Source organism: Parambassis ranga, chromosome 5 (assembly GCF_900634625.1).
Source record: "Parambassis ranga chromosome 5, fParRan2.1, whole genome shotgun sequence".
NCBI classification, from domain to species: domain Eukaryota; kingdom Metazoa; phylum Chordata; class Actinopteri; family Ambassidae; genus Parambassis; species Parambassis ranga.
This window is the reverse complement of record NC_041026.1, coordinates 10882450-10902514: the sequence shown is the minus strand read 5'-3', so window position 1 is coordinate 10902514 and position 20065 is coordinate 10882450. Positions and strand designations below refer to the sequence as shown.

General features: G+C 44.2%; 3 protein-coding genes across 3 annotated transcripts in view; 2 read left to right on the top strand and 1 right to left on the bottom strand.

The window, feature by feature from the left end:
* igsf21a (immunoglobin superfamily, member 21a) overlaps window positions 1-9422 on the top strand; it is a 172958-nt gene extending 163536 nt beyond the window's left edge. Inside the window, exons 8-10 of the mRNA XM_028406516.1 lie at window positions 2004-2196; window positions 5519-5557; window positions 9118-9422. Coding sequence (XP_028262317.1) covers window positions 2004-2196; window positions 5519-5557; window positions 9118-9194 — 309 coding nt within the window. The 3' untranslated portion in view covers window positions 9195-9422. The remainder of the gene's footprint in view (window positions 1-2003; window positions 2197-5518; window positions 5558-9117) is intronic.
* A 3691-nt stretch (window positions 9423-13113) lies between these two features.
* Window positions 13114-15841, top strand: klhdc7a (kelch domain containing 7A). Its single transcript, XM_028406379.1, has one exon. The coding sequence runs from the start codon at window positions 13219-13221 to the stop codon at window positions 15448-15450; it is 2232 nt and encodes a 743-aa protein (XP_028262180.1). The 5' UTR covers window positions 13114-13218; the 3' UTR covers window positions 15451-15841.
* A 1466-nt stretch (window positions 15842-17307) lies between these two features.
* cfap107 (cilia and flagella associated protein 107) lies at window positions 17308-19932 on the bottom strand. The gene is made up of 4 exons (XM_028405135.1): window positions 19822-19932; window positions 19215-19325; window positions 17816-17990; window positions 17308-17582 (listed from the first exon to the last, which is right to left on the bottom strand). Exons 1-4 carry the CDS (start codon window positions 19930-19932, stop codon window positions 17308-17310), a joined length of 672 nt encoding a protein of 223 aa, XP_028260936.1.
* Window positions 19933-20065: the final 133 nt, after the last annotated feature.

The window sequence follows — 20065 nt, the reverse complement described above, 5'->3', positions numbered from 1 at the left end:
TTCTGCATTGTTTCTGGTTCTGTGCTCTGAGCTATTGACTGCACAGAGTTACACATGCGTTTATGTCAGCTCCGGTGACCTTGGGATCCTTTTAAAGCTTTTCTTTGAACAGGGTTAAGATTGGTTATTTTAAACAGGCTTGACTGTGGCACACAGCCAGTCGGGCCCTTCGGCAGCGTAGGCATCAGCGCGTGCAGATTGATCAGAAAGCAAATTTCCCTTTATCCTTCACTGGACTTAGGCTTTAGGGTTTCACAACTAGATAAGATGCTGTGCCAAGACAACAGATAATTTTGCCTCCCACCTTTCTGAAAAATAAGATGTTCCCCCAGGAACATCTTATAATGTGATTTTACTATGTTTTACTCTTGTTTATTTATGTGTCTTACCTAATGTATGTATTAGAGGGTCTAAATGTAAGGGTGTCAATTTTAACCCCTGTGGACATTCAGTGGAACCGATTGAAAAATTCAATGTTTTATTTGCTACATATCTTCTAAACATTCAAACTGTACTTGGAACTAACATTGACAGTACAGCTGCTAGCTAGCTTTCTTTTCAGCAAAATAAAAATGTGATATGACAACATAAACTACATATAAATCCTCTACTGGTGCAGCAATGTTCTGATAGGAGGTGTGTGTCACTAGCATAATCACATGCCGCCAATGTAGTAGTCAAGCTAGCTAAGGTTTGTTTGTTTGTTTTCTTTTTGTTGTTTTTTTTTTTTTTTTTTTTGGGGGGGGGGGGGGGGGGGGGCAAGGCAAGGCTTATTTATATAGCACCATTCATACACAAGGCAATTCAGAGTGCTTTACATAAGATGAAATCACAGAATAAACACATTTTAAAACATTCAATTAAGAAGGAAATTACAATCATAAAAAGCATCAAATAAAATCAGGATGATTAAATGAGAAGAGTGCAGTTAGGACAGCAGTCAAGAATTTAGGAGAACGCTGCAGTAAACAAGTGTGTTTTCAGGCCTGACTTAAATAAAGTGACTGGGGGGGTGTTTGGGTGGAACAGCTACCACCTTAATGTCTCGATCTGTGCTGTGCAGGCTGTAGCTTTTTTTCTAACATGGCAGCTACATGTGCAACATCTTCCATCTTTATAGACAGTTTACAGCCAGACTCAAGAATGTGTTTTTGGTTCATTAGGTAGCTAGCAAGCTAAAATCAGCAGCACTTGGGAGCTTCACATCAGTCTACAGGTTATGTTTATGTTCTAATTTGTTCACATGCTAATGATAAATAAATTCTTACATATGGACCCTTTAATCAAAGCAAACCAATATTTTTGAAGTGCTTCAGTAACACTGCTGTCTTCAAGGATGCCAGACTGCTGTGTTGAAACAATGCTTGTTGTTGTTAACTTCTGATCAATGCTTCAAGTACCATGAAGGGCAGAGTGCAGTCTGAATGTTTAAGCTGTTTTAGATAGAATTGTTGGCTTTTTCCCCACATTTGCCAAATAACCTTGTTCTTTCTGCAATTTTTAAGTGAAAAAAGTACACTTAAGTAAAATAAAACACAAACTGGTGGTTATGTATTTACACAGAGGACCTTGATTCTACACAGACTTCATTAATTGTATTTATCAAAAGATAAGATCAATTTCAGGCCTTTAATTTCACCACTGGTTCCTTTACAGATATATTAAACTGTTTGTTTTATTATGTGTCAAGAATACCTCTGATGTTCTGAGAACTTTTCCTTTGATGACACCAGGCTCAGAGTGCTTGAAAGCACTATCTGGGAAAAACTGTTGTAAAGTGAAGTGTTGATTATTAATGCATGTTGTTAACTTGCTGTTGCATTAGGGGAAAATTGGAGCTTGTATTATTCATGTGTGCTTTGCTCTAAATCTCATGGCTGAGACTCACAGACTTTTCCCTGCACTGCCCTTTCAACACTTCCCCTCCTTCTTCTTCTCCTCCCTATCTCTCCTCTCATCTTTCTTTCCTCGACTCTCTTTCCTTCCCATCTGGGTGTTGATAGAATGAGGTTTTCCCTGAGCCGCTCTTTACCTGGACCCGGGTGGGGGGCCGCCTGCTGGATGGCAGCACAGAGAGAGAGGGGAAGGAGCTGATTCTGGAGAGGGTGCCAGCCGAGCTTAACGGCTCCATGTATCGCTGCACGGCTCAAAATCCTCTGGGCTCCACAGATACGCACACCCGCCTCATAGTCTTTGGTACGTGCACTCAGCTCTGCAACATGCTCTGAAGTGGCTACTGCACTAGCGGTTGAACTGAAATAGCATTTAAGTTTGATTAATTATTTAGAAGACAATGAATATGAAACATTTTTATCACTATACAAGTTGGCTCCACAAGAATTATCTGGAACACTTATACAATTACACAGTTGAATGTCACAGAAGATTGCATAATTCTACAAAATTCATTACATGTATCTATAGTATCTTTGAAAAATACTTAAGAGATTCATGTGACCGCTTTAAGGTATGAATCATTAATGCAACTAAGTGTGTGATTAATAAGAGATTGTATCCCTAATTGGCTCAACAACACATTCTTTTTAAAGCACTGAGAATAACTGCTCCGTGCTAAGGGATTTAGTGTCTCCTCCATTAATGCCAAGTCTTACACTGTTCTCACTTAAACAGCAAAAAAACAGCCACAGCATCAAAGGAGCGTGATAAAATCAAAAGATGTTGAAAGTGTTAGAAAAGCACTTTGTTCAATGGCCAAGTCAAGGTAACATGTTCAGCAGAAGCAGGAAATGCCTCATGTACTGGTGTTGATGTGGGAACTGGATCGCTTACTGGCTCCATTATATTGTGTGTCCTGCTCCTTCGGCCCTGTTTACTCTGGACGCTCTTGGAAGAGCTGCAACCTGCTAGTGTGAGATTCCTCATTAACAGACTTGTAATCAAATAAATTCAGCTTGACTTCTTCTTCCATAAATGTCACAATGACATCCAAAACAAATGTGCTTGTTGTGCAGCAGATGGACTTTTTTTTCTAATAGCACCCCCGTTGAGTGAGGGCAACCCGGTCTGACATCAGAATGTCTTCAACTAGGTTGTTTCACAGCACAAAGCACGTTATCTTCAAAATGAAGGCTCTACAATAGTGAGATAACTACTTTTTGGGCTTGTTTTTCTTCTGTTAGCCTGCATAGATACATTTTGTGAGAAGTGTTGTTAAAGCTCCGTGCGGTGGCTCCTGCCACCTTGGCAGAGCAGTAATTCTAAAAAGGCCAAAGTAAAGGGGCAAGATGGGCCTAGAGACTTAAAGAATTCATTCTTCCTTAAATATGCATAACTTGGAGCACTAAAACACTTATTGTGAACAAAGAGAATTACCAAAGTATCAGGCTCTGAACATGCCAGATTCAAATGGCCATTAAAGAAACTGCAGCTTTTTGGCAGCTTTTTTCAGCTTGTGTTTAAGTTCTACTTTAAATCATTAATGCCACTCAAAGCTTTCCGAAGAGCCATTTTTTATCCCTGTGATGGCTTCAACCTCCGCTATTTTGGCAGCATATAAATTCACCCAAACTCCCAATTGATCCAAATACAAGCAAAGAGTAAAAAGCAGGATGCTCGCAGTGTAATTCTGCACTCACCTCTCACTAAATTAAAAACTAAAAACTGCTGAGCTGTCACAAAAGGGAAACTTATCAATAGGCTGCATGTTAACATGGGAGTCTGTGGGGATTGACCCATTTTTGGGGCCAGCCCCTAGAGGCCATAGGGGGAACTGCATTTCCTACATCGGCATCATTTCTCAGCCCCGGAGCTTACTGCTTGGAAAAAATCCCCATTTTTTACAATGTTAGCTGCTCAGTCCTAACAAGAATCATTGAAAAGAAAAGTGACACATTTATTTAGTCTTACAAGGTTTGATGCTGTGGACTTACAAATCTAATGGCCTGGCCAAAGAGAGACGTGGTTCTTTAACAGGCTAGAACAATAAAGCTGATTACCTCCTCCGTCGTGTCATTATTTTCCATGATTGCTCCTCAGCAGTGCTACCAATCCCTCTTGAATACCACATGCAAAATGTCGTGCAAGCGCCGCAGCTCTATCAGTGATGGCTCTGTCATGTTTGAATAGAGCCATTCTGACTGCAGACAGATAAAGCCGTAATTGTTTCGCATTCCTCGTGTGAAGAAGGTTTTTTGACACTTGGCGCCATACACATGTCAAGGTAAAAATAAGACAGTAAAAAAAAAATGAAGTGCATAAATGTATGGTATGCATATCCACAGACCCTGGAGAGCCATTTTAACATAAATGAGGTTGGCATTGTTGCACTGGAGTGGCACGAAATTGTATCCATCTCTTTTTTAAACACCTTCCTGCCTGAAACACTCCTGTGAACAGGGTTTTAAAGTATCTCACAAATGTACAAATTACTGGGCAGGCCCAATAGGAACCCTCTTTAAGGAGAAAGTACCACTTTAGGGAGGCGTTACCTTGGGAGGCGTTTTGCTAGGAAGAGCACTAATGTCTATTTAACACCCTGATGCATCCTCAGGTGTCATCGGCTACGTGCCTGGTATGGCCCATCTGTCTGCCTGCACCTTGTAGATTGCTTCTTCTCACGCTTAGGGGAAGTAAATGGTGATTAAGTGACCTTGGCACCATCCCTTGTGGCCTTGATATGAGACACTTCTCTCCACCAGAGGGTGGGGAGATGAGAAGTATTTGAGGGTTCTGCTCACTTGGCCAAGCGTTCAGTATACATCACCTGAAATAATAGAGTCGAACGACTGCTTGGTATAGAGAGTGTCTGCTGACGACCACATCCTGGTGATGAACATCTTTAGCCGCCCTCAGTGATAATATCCTCTCAGATTACTGTGAAGTGAGTCAGCAGAAGTGAGCGGCCACGCAGTGACGAACACGCAGGCAGACATCCAAACTGCACATACATGCGGACGCACGCAGAGATGTATGCTTATGCAAATTCGCAGGGCAGGGAAACACAAGTACGCATATGGAGAGTGCACACGCTAATTTCTCTGGGTGTCTCAGAGGAGCTGCTATGTTAATGTAGCTGCAGTGAAAAACCAGCAAAGTTTCACACTGTGCAGAATGTGTAGCTTCCACCTGCTCCAAGTCCAACATCCAAATATAGCTCACAAAGAGGAATTTAGGCTTGTTGCTAATACTCTGCGAGCACTCTTTTGCAATTACTATATCCCTGTGAGAACTTTGAAAACGCCTCGTCAGAGTGTATTGTGCATGGGTAGACATCGGTGCGCCGCAGGCCGCAGCTGTGCAGCAGCTCCCTGGTTCCCGCTGCTAAAAGTGTCCTGGTTGCTCTGTTTCAGCGCTCTGTGTTCCCAGATCCATTAACAGCACCAGTCTCTCTCACTGGGGATGTGCCATTTAACATGTGATTCAGGAACTCAGGAGTTCAGCTTCATTAGAGAGCCACAACCTCTGTCAGAGATTTTCCTTATCTCTTTTTTTCTTAATCTCATATTCATTCAATTCTTTGTCGGTTTCTGTTTGATTGTTTCTTCTTTCTCTTCAACAGAAAATCCGAGCATGATGAAAAACACACAGAATCAGAACAGTAAGTATTTCAGCCACAGAACTGATCAGCTGTTTGTGTAGCTATTTACAACATAATTCATCCCACGATCAACATAGTTCCGCAGTCTCTGTGCTGAACAAAGCGTCATCTGATCAAAGCAGCAGCACTTGAGGCGGTGGTTTCCACAGCCGCGGTATTGACAGGTGGATGTTTTTTTTTTTTTTTTTTGGGTTCTGTCCTGAATGCTTTGCCCCAGATAGACTGCGTGAGAGTGATTCAGTTCAGGATTAATCTTCGCCCGATGTTGAGCAGCAGCGAGCAACAAGCCTTTCCCAGTGACTAACCGTGCCTGTCACTTCTGGTTGAGTGTGAGATTATTGGTGCCTCGTATGTGCAGTGGTGGCTCGTTTGCGGCTTCTGAGATTATCATATGTAAAGATGAGGGATTGTCAGAGGAAGCCGCAGGGCTGTGACAACAACCTTTCCATCTCTCCGTCTCTCTTTCTACTGCAATCCCTCTGACTGTCTTCTGCGCTCGATTCTTCCGTCTTCGGCTTCAATTGATCCTTCACCCATGTCTGTATTTCCCTCTTCCTCCCCTCCTTCTCCCACCTTCCATCATATTTATTTTTCACTCTTCATCCTCACACAAATCTCTGATTTTGATGCTGATTTTCCACTCACTCTTTTCAAAGTGCAGATTACGCCGTAGTGTAGAAATACATTCAGTTCTGGCCTAAATCGCCAGAGTTTGGAGATTTGACAGACTGGCTTCTGAACCATGAAGACTGAGACGAGACTGCAGCCTTATAGAAGTAGAAATCAGAGTTTAGATGGGACTCAAAAACCAAGACTCTTCCAGTCTCAGTGCTCTCATGTAGTAAAACATGCCACAGTACACCCATTAGAATCAACGATGCACCCGTGGTGTAGTATTTCTGTCGATGAACTGGAAAGTGAATTTGAATGGTATGATTACCCCATGTATAATCCCTAGTGCATGTCTGTGATGTGCATGTTTGTCCCAGCATACATGGAAGCAGCTTCCCAAACAGATGGCGAGCGGGGCTGTCTTTAAGCTCCGCTCGGAATTTGAACAGCATTGTTGGCTGATACGGGTTCTTCCGAAGCTTCACCTTATTCTCTTCCTCCCCATTTTTTTGCCATTTGTGTCTCTGTCTCTGTTTTCCCCCTCCTCCTCCTCCTCCTCCTCTCTCTCTCTCTGCTAGTTATATCTTTGGCATGCAAATCTGTGAATGCAAATGCTATGGTAAGCAAAGGAGCAGGTGTGTCGCAGCAAGGACAGAATCAGGTCAGCATGGACGCGCAGACATGCCTTGCATGCAAGTCAAATCGGTGTACAACATGGCCCCATGAGGTCACCACACACACACACACACACACATGTCCTAGCTTAATGGCTGAGTGCCGGACTCTTCATCTGGTACGAGAGCAACGGGCCGCCGCTGTCAGTCAGTCGTCAGTCAGTCAGTAAAAAAATCTGCACTTTCCATGAGTGAGGTCACATTCATTCATCTTTGTCAGAATTCCAGTCTGCTACGAAAACTTGAGGACAAAAATGTGACATGTTCTCTGCCACAGAATACGGTACCTGTCAGCAGAGGCTGCTGGATGTGTCACAAGTTGTCGCCTTATCGAGTGCAATGCATCCGCCTGGCTGAGACACAGCTGTTCTTTCACCATAATACAAAATTCATTACAGCTAACAAAGCCTCAGCTGATGGACTCAAACATAACTGTATCAGGACAGCCAGGAGCCGTAATCAAGTAATCTGTATTTTAATTTTTTTTTCTTTTATGGCATGCATGTTCCATCTGTCATTTTCCGCCGTGCCATGAAATATTCAAAGATAATTCCTCTTTTAGAGCTGAGACTGGAACTTCTGTGGTAGGCATACAAACACATGTGTCAGAAAGGTCAAGTAGTAATTTGTGAACAGCTATCTTGTAGAAATATGCACAAAGAAAGTATTATATTGTGTTTCCAGCTGGCATTTAAGGTCCGGCATATCTGAGGTGATCGTTTATTTAAAAAAAAAAAAAACATGTTGCCACAGAAATCAGTTCCAGTTAAAAAAAGGTTGGTAGAAAAGCTCAGAAGCTTGTGCCAAAAAGGCAAACAGATGGCAGGGCGACGTGCAGCTATGATCGTGGACTGGAAGGGGGACCTCAGATGATGATCTTATGGTTGGATGAGCCCATTACCAAATGAGATGAAGCACTTGTGGAGAAGATCCAGTGGTACCGACTAATGTTGTATGACTATAGTTCAAGCAGAGTAGAATGTATACAAACATACACATACTGCTGAGCGTTGCATTCATTTTTAGGTCACTGGGCTTCATCGTTCAGATTGTACAGTGCTGTCAGCCTCCAGGCAGCCACAGGCTTTGGCACAAAGGTATAAATTGTTGGTTTGTGTCAGCAAAGACACACCCACACTTTGTCACAACTTTCCTCCCACAGTCCTCTCTCTGAAAGAACTCCACAAAGGAGCCACACAAAACAATAGTAGCATCAGGCTGTTGTCTTTGCTGCTGGCCTCAGAGCGGCAATCAGACAGAGAGCTAGCATGGTGAAGGCGCCTGTTCTTATAGGTAAACAACACTTGTTTAATAATGAATATTTCAGTAACATACTGTTTGGCTTACTAGAGATAAATTACGCTCTTAATGTCCAGATCTAATAATAATTGACCTCCATTAAATTCATTACCTTGTCTCAGTCACTCATGTATAAAGACACTTGTGGTCCCAGCAGCGTGACGCTCTGACCACAGGATGAACCCGCCTCCAAACCGTTTGTTTTTTTATGGTGTAATAATGTCCTCTCTTTGCTGTGGAGACGGCTCTTTTATCTTCAGCTTGTTTGCAGCACCTGCGTCTGTAGGATTTATATCGCAGCTAAAATAGATCCCGTGTTGGTGCACACACAAGCGCCCATACATGTGAGGTAAAAAACAGTGTTACAATAGGGCTTTGTGATTAGTTCCCACATTTACAGTGGACCACATGGGGCCAGACAATCATCGTCCTCTTGTTTGGTTTGTGCCATACATTCGATGGATGGAAACATCATTGGACAGACCACATGATGGTCCTCTCTGGTCCTGCATGCTGGCTCGTACTAACTAACTAACTAAATAAACAGCACGTTCGGTTGATACACATCATGTGATCATGGGAGCCATGAAGGTCTGTGGGAGTGTTGGCTGATTGGTGCAGACCTCCACCTTTTAACGCTGCTGTGTGTATTTTAGTGAAGCGCTTCATGATGTCACTTCCTTGAACATGATTACATAGTTTCTCTGTGAACTAAAGCTGCATGTCAAAGCCTGCACATATGGACCGCATACATTTGATTATTATTTATTAACTCTATTTAAATTAAAGCTTGAATAAGATTCAATTATTTCACAAAAGTGTTTCATTTATTTACATTTAGTGCGTCTGCCACTCTAAATCTCACTGTTTACATTTGGACAGGGTTAAAAGTCAACACAGAAACATGACACATGACACAATGACTGGAGGCCCGGCCGTCCGTCTGATTGACTTCTTCTTCTTTGGTGTTTGCAGATGAAGCCTCCCGCGCGGACGTGCTCGGACTAACGTGGATGGCACTTGTCCTCACAGTGACAGTGGAACTGACGTGAAACCTCTCATCCAAGACACTCTCACTTACGCACACACACACACACACACACTCACACACTTGCCCTTCTTACACAACATCCACATACACACACACACACACACACACACTTCCCAGAGTCCCGCAAGCCTTCTCCAGTCATCAACAGACCCTCCATACGTCAGTCGATCAGGAAAACAGCGTCACCACATGATGGCGCCTCACTGTTTTTTTTTGTAACAAAAATAATAACCAAGATAATGATATCAAAAGAACAACGTGATGAACAGTAACCACCTCCTATATAGCCCTGCCCAGTTACACCTCCTTTTTTTTTTTTGTTTCTTGTCCCACGTCTGCCTGTTGATCAATAAAATCAGTTGATTTGAAACGGAAAAGAAAAAAGCATTTGGATTTCATTCTGATGAGTCAAAATGTCGTTGGTGTCTTGACTGAAATGTGAAACATGGAACTGGCTCAGACTTATCAACCACACCTGTCTGTCACACGTCCCGGGATGCACCTGATTAGCAAAACAAGCTGACAGAGAGAACAAACGCTCCGAGAGAACCTTCTACTTTTTTTTAATTATTATTATTATTATTAATATTATTATAATTATTATACAATTTTGTTTTTCTTCCTGATGGCTGGAATGTACAAGATGATTTTAATGCATTGAGAAACAAGAAAAAAGATCTCATTTTTGAGTGTATTTTGTGTACATCAGTGTAAATACTGAAAAATAATTACAGAGGTTATATGGGTCACGGTGAGGGATGGGTGCTGAGAGAGCTCAGAGTTCTCCACCTTTGTTTGTACTTCATTCAACACTGTTATCAGAGATGATTCTCTCTGGCTGAAAGGACGGAAGCATTAACAGCCTTTCTGTTTCTCATCTGGGCTTTTTATATCTATATGGCAGGTCTCTGAGGACAGAGTTTAAAAAAAAAAAACCTAACATGTCTGCTGTTTTGGGGTTGTGGTGCATGTGACGTTTGAAGATTCTTTCTCCTTTCGGTGTGTTGCAATTGACAGCACTGCAACTCATTGTCACTGGCCTGTAATCCAGTTATTTACTTGTGACATACTATCTTAAGTGACCTACATTGTGTACAATACGTAACTCTTACCCAGACATTTACAGTAGTAGGATCATTTTTAGCCGCCATTCCAGGGAGGAGCTCACCTGAGGCAGCTTGTGTAAACAGGGTTGTTGCATTTGTTTCATTTCACCTGTATTAAAAATGGAGAGATGATAAAACTCACAAGCCTTGACTTTACTTCAGACCTGGTGTTTGACATGTTCAGCAGTAGATATGCTGGGTACATCTCATTCTGCACACACCTGCTCGTCTAGTTGCAGAAATTGTTTTCAATCTAGTTTGATTATAATCCCATCATATCAGGGAAATCTGAATCCGTCTGAGCCTGTTTGCTTATTTATTTATTATTCATGTTTGATAGAGACAACTTTAATCAAATCACTTTCTTTCCGATATTTCTGATTGTATTGACCCCATAGTGGCATTTGAAGGATATTCTGATATTAACCCTTTTGCAGCTGGCACACTCTCAGTGAAGGGCAGCTTAATGCAGAGTAATCCTGCATTTTTTTTTTTGGACTTCACAAGAATTGCAATTTAAGCTATTCTGAGGACACAACACGTATTAAGGGATTAAGGTTTAAACCAGGTGGGAGGTAAGAGGAGAGATTTTTAAAGCTTAGTTGAATAGAAAGGATAGACCTATCCGTTTGGGATATCAGCTCACCTTGCCAAAGTACAATCCATATTCCTGCATTCCGGAGATGAGAGCTGCACAGCACAAACATTATTAACACACAGTCATATGCGCTTTGAATTACTTTTTTTTTTTTTTTTCATCCAGTGCAGGAAACCAAAGGGCACAAATCCTCGTCCACCCACTGTATAGCATTATAACTCTGCTATCATTTGTCTTTTTTTTTTATTCAAGAGGCACTTCTGTGGTTTTATTTTTTTTGCTTTTATCACTCACTCCACAATTCAAGAGAGGAAAACAGCTCAATTTCTAAACACATTACAATGTGCAAATTGGCTTTATATGACTACATTACAATGCCGGAAGAAATGCATCGTAGATATTTATCTGAGTGTAACTATCAAAGTTAAAAGTATGTATGAACACTTAAAGTAGCATCAGCTCTACTGAACTAGTTAATAGGCCTATGTAAAAATACAGATTTACAGCTGCCTATTTAAAGGCAGGAATTATGAATTTTTTGTAAACCAGTTGCCACCAAAATATATAAAAATCACTCAATCAAAATGTCCATATGAGTGAATTGCCTCATGGTGCAACACAAGCTAACAGTAGCAGCCTGCTAACAGGCTAGCGTCTGATACATCATTACAGATGTTATGAAGTGCCCGATCCATGCTGTGCAGCATTTCAGCTAGTTGCCTATAAGCTTACATTGATTGATTGCAAATGTTGTCAGCAGCCAAGCACCATTAGGAGTAGATATGATAGTTAGCTTAGCATATCACTGAGTATAACATCTAAGACATTGGATGTCAGCAAATAAACTGTGTATTTGACTGGTTTCTCATAGCCAACAGTAATGTTTAGGAGGATGCTATCTGCAGTTCCCTAAATGGCCACAAGGTGTGCAGATTTTTACATGTATAACCTTTAATAACCTCTTCAGTCAGTCTCATCATAATCTGAATAGAATGACCCAGTCAGCTTTATTAGTCATTCTTTTACATGTTGTGATGGATCAATATCTTTTTGTGTGTGTTTAACTCGTTCCTCCTCAGCCTCTCCAGCTTCACTCAGCTTGCTTGATTATTACAGTAAAAACTCAGAAAACATGTTTACAAATGTCTGCTGTGTCCTCTGTTCATGTTATGCGCCCATCATGACTGTCTTTACTCAGGGAAAAGTGGAAAGTGTCTCCACACAACAATGCACATGGGTGACAATCATGCTCGCCTGAGCCAGGAGCAATAGACAGGATAAGAAAATGCCTCTATATGGCATTTGTGAATAATTCAGGAGTTGACCGTGCTTGCAGGATCCGGTTTCCTTTTAGTTGTCTGCAGGCTCGGCTATCAGGTGACCAAGCTGGCACCTGACGCACGCCCTCTCCACGTGATGCGTCTTCACAGCGCTGTTGGAATAAACACTGGTTTTGCTGTTGACCACAGTCACGCTGTGGTGTGTTATCAGCAGCACAAATGACAGCCTGAGTGGCATGGTTCCCATGTGACTGCTGCGTGTTTGCATCTCAGGATTGTGTATGGAAATGAATGGGCCTGTCAGGCCTGTCTCTCTGAAACTACACTCTTTTCATGTCTTTTTCCTCTGATGCTGTTCTGTGAGTTTAAAATACCACATGAGTGCCATTTAAGTGTCCGATTGCAATCTTCAGCTCCTCTTCTGAGAGCTATATAAGCATCTGTGTTGGCACAGAGAGGGACCTTTGATCTGTGGCGTGACTGTGCAAACAGATGTATCCTGGTTATTAAGTATTTGATAAATATCACCTATCCTTGCTCTCCACCCCTTATTCAAACCATCTTTTCCTCCTGCTCTCTTAAAGTATGAACAAGTTAAAGAGTCATCTGGCATAATGTTTTTAACTACATTATTATAATCTGTGAGTGAAGTGAACCTCCTGTTCATGCAGCTCAGAGTGAGGATCAGAATGCATTCACTAAAAGTTCTTAGATTACATCTGCATAGATCTGGGAAAAGCTTGGCTGAGTCAGTAAATTGCATAACCAAATATTGATCTACTCTGTGTATGGTTGCTGACTGCATCTGAATAACTACAGGTGGTGCATGGAGGGTGCCCCGCCTCTGCGGAGCCAGGGATGCAAATAGCACCTGGAGAGCTATCACTTTACACTTGATCCTTTGGGCAAAGAGACGCAGTCATCAGGTCACAGCAGCTCTGTTACAATGAAAGGAATCAGCCACGGTCAGCTGAGGCGTAGCGACAATAACATTCAATAGGATCAGTCAGCCAGCCAGTTGCCACCATCACTGCTGCAGCCATGCCTATTGCTGAGCTTCTGGGAGTTCAGTTCGACATGCAGCTGCTGCTGAAACTTAGCGTCTCTGTGGCCGCGGTGCTGCTGGTGTCCTGGGCCTACAGGTTCTACAGCGCCAGGCACGAGAGGAAAATCCAGCTCAACAAAAAAACACAAAATGCAACCTGCCAAAACTGCAAGACGACGCTACAACATCAAAACTCACCAAAACATGACACGACAGATGAGGGCGATCGAACCGGACACTCGGACTCTGATGACCTGACATCTGACAGCACCAAGGAAACACCAGCAGAAGCTGATCCGCACCGAACTGAGGATGCATCAAGTATGTCAAATAGCAACGAAGATACCAGCATGAAAGAGATCCTCACTTCTCATCAGACGCTAACACGTGTTGCCACAAGTAATATTTCATTTGGATCTGCTTTGAACCTTCCTGATCCAGCAGAGAGTGGGACGGCCAGTACGACGGGACGCCGCTCTCCTTGCTTTTTGCAGAAGCTGGAGGGCAGTGTGGGTGTGGGCAGGGAGTTAAGGCAGGACTTGGAACACCAGGGGGCCTACTCCAGCTTCCTCTCCAAGGCAGAGATCAAAGTGGAGAATGCCAACGTAGTGCTGGAAGAAACTGGAGACCAGATTGTGCGTGGAAAGATATATGATTACTATGTTGAGTCTTCTTCTCACTCTATTACGGATTCTAGCACTGTGCTGGGTCACTATGAGAGGAGCTCTGAGTCACAGCCAGCGCAGTTTGGAAGCAGCCTCGCAGACTCACCGTCCTCCTTGAGCCCCATCATTATGCGTGATCTGGTTTTACCACAAAGCACCGTTAAGGATGCCTCCTCGCTAGGAAGCCTCAAGCAAAGGCACCCTGCGAGGCCTGCACTCCTACGCAAGGAGAGCTATCTGTCTGCAGCAGAGGAGACTGAGCTCTCCATCCCATTTCTAACATCAAGAGCTTCAATGACTCACTCTCTGGCCCCAGCTGGCGATGAATCTGTGAGCAGTCCCTCCACAGACAGCGAAAGCCTTCATGTCAGGAAGGAGGATCTGGAGACTGTAGCAGGGGCTCCATTTTTACACCTTCCAGCAAAAGTCTTTGACGGCACAGATTTGGAAAACTTAAAGAGTAAGCTTGATCTGGGCAACTGCTTGGAGACTCTCTGTCTGGCCAAGAAACACAGCCAGACGGCTGTGCAGCAAGCAGCCCTGGGGGTCATGTCCGACAACTACCTCCAGGTGCTCAGGGACCCCAACCTTTATGGACGGTTAATGGCTGGTGAGAGGGAGCAAATCCGGAGGCAGAGAATGAAGGGGAGACAGTTTGTCATGGCTGCAAATATGGACCCTCAAGATTGGGTGAGGAACACAGAGGGGCAGACAGCAACATCAGAGCAGGGGAGGACGTCCAGTGCAGTGTACTATTATGATGACTACAAAGACGCCTGGCACACACTCTGCCTAATCCCACAGGAGGTCATCTCTAAAGCCTGTGCCATCTGCACAATGGATAACTACTTATTTGTGGCGGTGGGCTGCCAAGGCACAGACAGGGAAATGACACCCTCAAAGCGAGTGTTTTGCTACAATCCTTTGACATCCATCTGGAAAGAGATCAGTCCTATGAATGAAGCCCGGCCCCGCTGCAAACTGGCAGCACTGGAGGGCTACATCTATGCCATCGGAGGGGAGTGCCTCTCCTCGGTGGAACGCTATGACCCACGCTCGGACAGATGGACGTTCGTGGCTCCGCTGCCTAATGACACGTTTGCTGTGGCACATCATGTCACGGTGTGCAACGGAGAGCTTTTTGTTTCCGGGGGAACCCTCAGATATATGCTGCGCTACAGCCCCAAAACCAACACCTGGAGGCCAAGTCTCTTAGTAGGCTGCAAAGACAGAACTGCAGACCTGGTCTCTGTGGGGAGGTTTCTCTATCGTTTTGATGTTAACCCTCTGCTGGGCATCAGCGTGTACCGTTACCACACGGTGGCTCGACTGTGGTACGAGTGCAGCTCCAGGCGGCTCCTGCGCTGCCCCGCGTTCCAGTGTGCCGCCATGGACGGCACGATCTACTGCGTCAGCCACCAGTTCACTATGAGGTTCCATGCGGATGAGATCTCCCCTACCTTCATGGACGAGGACTTGGATGTCCTCCCTGCTGCCAAAGGCACCCTTCTCCCCTTTGTCCTTTCACTACCTGATAAGACACCTCGGCAGACCAGTGTGTAGCCAGGATTCAGTTCTCCATCGATGACAAGATTAGACGGTCACTGAGTATCCATGCAAGCTCCACACGAGCATGCTTTACATCATGTTTATGGTTCACTGTATGCACTGGATTTATGCTCACCCCTCTAATGTTATTGCAGAATTGTAACCACTGTGCTGACATGTCTTGGAGGCGTTGTTATTTCCACATATTTTCTATTTCTTGGGTCGGGTATTACACAAAGAAGAATTGTGTGTTTCTTATGTCTCGTCCCTGGCACTAGATATAAAGTATTAGACTCTTAATGGTACTCGAACTACTGTTTGCTTAGATTTACGCAGGCTGTGCTGCCACGTGGATTGTTTGCTTCTTTGATTTGCCATTCCTTCCTGCCATTACACTGCTTTTATATCATCCCAGATGCTTAACCTCTTTACTGTTAGGATAATCCATAAAAAAAGGTCTCAGAGTAAATGAGTTCATTCAACTAACAAACAGAGACTGTGCAACGCAGTGATAATCTATCACTTGTATAGGGCATGGCTATAACTTACACAGTGGCCTGGATACAGCACCATTATCTATAGCTGCTCTTTAACTATGACAGGATGTAAATGGGCATGTCGTGTAATATGAATAGGTGAGCCTCCGAAGCATTTGTCATGACATTTGAAACCCTCCCAACACTCATCCACGCAGTTATTTTATACATTTTGTCTTTTGTTAAGAAGTGCAATTAACTCTGTGATCATCTTACTTATTAAATAACTTTACCTTGTGATTTGTTTTATAGAATCCGAGGACTGAATGCATGAATTTGTCATATTAATCCACAGTGAGTTACCAGAAGTATTCTGTTGCAGTATTTATGTGACGTATAACCGTTAATAGGACAACACGAGAACACAATCTAAACTGTTTATTGTACAGTGTTGATTACATTAATAATTTAAATATGCACATGAATGATACATTAAATCCCTCGCTGTCTGCTCGTTTACAACCTCTCACTGTACAGACTGTACAGCCACACACACACAGGGCGAGCAAGAGAGAAAGGCATGCTGCTACAGCACCATCATGTGGCTCTGGAGGCGACTGCAACGGTGCTTTGGGGTAAGACTTCCCATAACACACGGGTGTCATGTGACACACAGACATCAGCAGCATAGTGGAGTGACTAACTAGCTAACAGTGGGTGTAACAGAGCCGCACTGGAAGGCAGCAGGCAGAGAGAGAGAGAGAGAGAGAGAGAGAGAGGCAGACGCAGATGGTTGACCATCAAACATAAGCATCTTTGATTCTTCCTAATTAAACACTTTGATTCCCTGTAATTAAACACCTAATGGAATGGGACTTAGACACGTCCCCTCAGACTTTGCCGTGGGTGACTCATGGCTGCTGGTTTGCATCAATACTCAGGTCACTTCTGGCATCAACACTTGTATTATATATATTTTCCCCTTCTTCCTTTTCACAGGGAACATCTAGTGAAATACTCACAGCTCAGTCTGAGTTTCAAGTGTGCAAAGAGAGAGAGAGAGAGAGAATTTGCATGTAATTATCCTCTGGAAGGGCGGACATAATTTATAGCCCCCCTCCCCCTCCCTCCCTGTTTCTCCCTTGTGCACACAGACACACACCATTTCACACTGAACACACAGTGCTGTAAAGTTACAGTAGTCCTCACGCCCACATAATGACAATCACGTTTCGTTTTTTTAATCCTTTTGATTTCCCAAACGGTCTGTTCAGTTATTTTTTTCTATTACTGCCAACTAATAAAAACAGAGGAACCAGAGAGCAGCAGCTCTGTGAGCAGAGCTTGTAGAGTAACACGCAGCATGTGAGGCGATGTGAGAGCCACGGTCTGGTCTCTAGGCCTGTTGTGATGGAGGAAGTAGACTAAAACAATGATCTGGGACCTGTAGGAGCGAGCGTTGTCTGAGGTCCAGATCCTTGTTGTTGTGATTGGCTGCATAGAGGTGGCTGGAGAGCGCTCGTGGAGCCCTGGCAAAGCGGCTCTGGCAGAAGGCACTGAGCGGGTGCCTCTGGTACGTTGACCTGTACACAGTCAGAGACGGGAGGTGTGACCGCTGCTTTTCGAAACACTGATTTGTGGACCGCAGCGGGCCAAAGTTGGTTGGAAGGGCTGTAAAGGAAGAGAAAGTTAACAACCATGTTCCTGCAGCCATTAATTACACTGGTGACTGGTTCAGAACAATAAAAGACATCTGTGGCCATGCGGACTTCATTGTTCATGGGCACAACTGCTGATGTGTTTTGTCCATGCAGATATTTACGTGTGTCTGTGCGACAGTAACTGGACAGTGTGGACTCCCAGGTTTTATTTGTACCTTCTGGCATTTTAAACTGTGCTCTTACCAGAATTTGGCCGGTCGGATCTCTCAGGCTGCCATGTCAGGTTGTCAGGACGCCAGGGTCGCAGAGTAGGCAAAGCGCTGCTGTGCTGATGCCCGTAGCTGTCTTCATACTGTGTGACCATATAATGTGAGGATGGCGGGTCACAGTGGGCGAACAGCATCTTGGATGGAAGCCCCTGGATAACAATACACAGGCATCTTGGCATGGTCTCTATGCAGCGGCCTTGTTTGGATTCAAGTATACACTGTGTTTCTATTCAGGAGCCACATCCGTTCAAAGGATGCAATCGGAAGTGGAGTTTGTACTTTTTTTGTGTCTACGGCTGTCTCACGGGATGGTGCAGTGCAGCCACGCTGACGCACACTTGCATCTTTCTGCTCGCAATCTCAGCTCGCTGAACTCGATGTCAAACCGAATTTTGGCAGTAAGAAGGCGGGACCAGTCTCTCATTTGATTGGTCCCTTTCAACACCCAGTTTGTTCCCCACTTCCGGTCGGTTTGCGTTTTCCGACGTTTCTTGTCAATCGAGGCGACCAGAAGTGGGGAACAAACTGGGTGTTGAAAGGGACCAATCAAATGAGAGACTGGTCCCGCCTCCTTACTGCCAAAACTCGGTTTGACATCGAGTGCGGCGATCTGAGATTGAGAGCAGAGGGAGACAGTTTGAGGATGGAGGGTGCGCTCATCACTGCCTAAACCCCATTCTTTTTCCTTAAAGTCTGGTAATTCTCTTGTATTTATGGCAAATTGTACAGACTCTGGCTGCAGTAACTCCTTAAAGTCATTAGTTGGTATTGGTTGTATGTGCAGCTGGCAGGGAGCGGCCTAATTGGTGGCTATGCAAAGATCAACAGGCCCCAAGTGTTGCCTTCAGACTTAAGCCTAAATGGAAGCTCTTCAAGGTCTGCTCTAGCCGCATTGTGTCAGCAGCTGTCACATAGTGATGCTACTGTTGCCTAACAACTGTGAGCAACCTGGGCTGCTGTTTAAACACGCACTCCTCAGCTGGCTGAGTTTTGTTTGCTGCCAACTGTCGCTGGCACTCATTTTATTACCAAGGCTGCATTTGAAGCAGCTTTTTTTAAAATTGTGCCAATCGGTTTTAAGATTCAGCCCCTGAACTGAGACACAGAGGGTGTGACCTATTCTTTTCCAATAATCTTCAAGAGGGTCCCCTTTTGACAGCAGCAAATTGCTCTAACTAGCCTGTAAGTGCTCAGTAGGACTGCTGAGTCTCATCAGAAACTTGCTTTCATACAGAGTTTTATTACAGGCCTTTATCTTACCCATCAATATTATGCACAAGCGTCCACATTCTGGAGACGAAAACCCTGACTTGCAGGGTTGTGACAGACATTCAATTGGTGTTAATGCCATGAATGAGCAGTTACAGGCTGACCTCAGCTCTCAGCAGGGCAGATCTTCTCTCAGAGGCGTCTGGCCTGGAGTCCCAGTGGGGCCGGTAGTCTACACGGCTGGTGCTGTTGGCTGTCTTTGGCTCCCGTGTGAACTGTGTTGGACGGAATAAACAGACATATCGCAACGAGGAGTGAAAAGGGAGGGGATACACAGGGACTTGAGCAATGAGCTCAGCGCGAGGATCAGCAAAGCTCACACTTCACTATCGACCCGCTCTGTTGTACAGTATTTCTTAGGTCATTTCTCCCCTCAAATCCTGAACCAGCAGCCCATGGCCGAACCTCGCGTCAATGCAATTAGTCTCCAGCTCTAGCTTCTCCCACCAGGAGGCTGTGCTGATGTAGCTCGACTGAGGCCGCCTAATCACTTTGATATAGATTTGAATACCAACTGAGGTCCTACAAAACCCTTGGCAGACTGCCACTGCTTTGGCATTGTGTTTTGGGTGCAGCAGCATGAAGAGGCACAGATAGCCTGTGTTCTCACTTTCAATCCAAGTTAAACCAGAAACAAAGGTGGAAAAAGTTTGTGGGATAGAGGATTAAAGACACTCTCTCTCACACACACACACACACACACACACCTACCTGCAGTCTGTCTTCAGCCCAGTTGCCTAAAAGCACTTTGCTTGCATACTTCTGCTCTATCCTCCATCCAGTTTGGGCCCATTTATCCTGCATCATGACATTCTGATTCATACTTCAGCTTGGGTGTCAACCGGAGGAAAAAAAAGATGAAGCCCTGTTAGAGCTAGTCTAGCTAGTCAAACATGTAGGTACATTCAGCTGACCCCTATAATGGCATAGGCAGTGACAGGAGGAAGTACTGTAG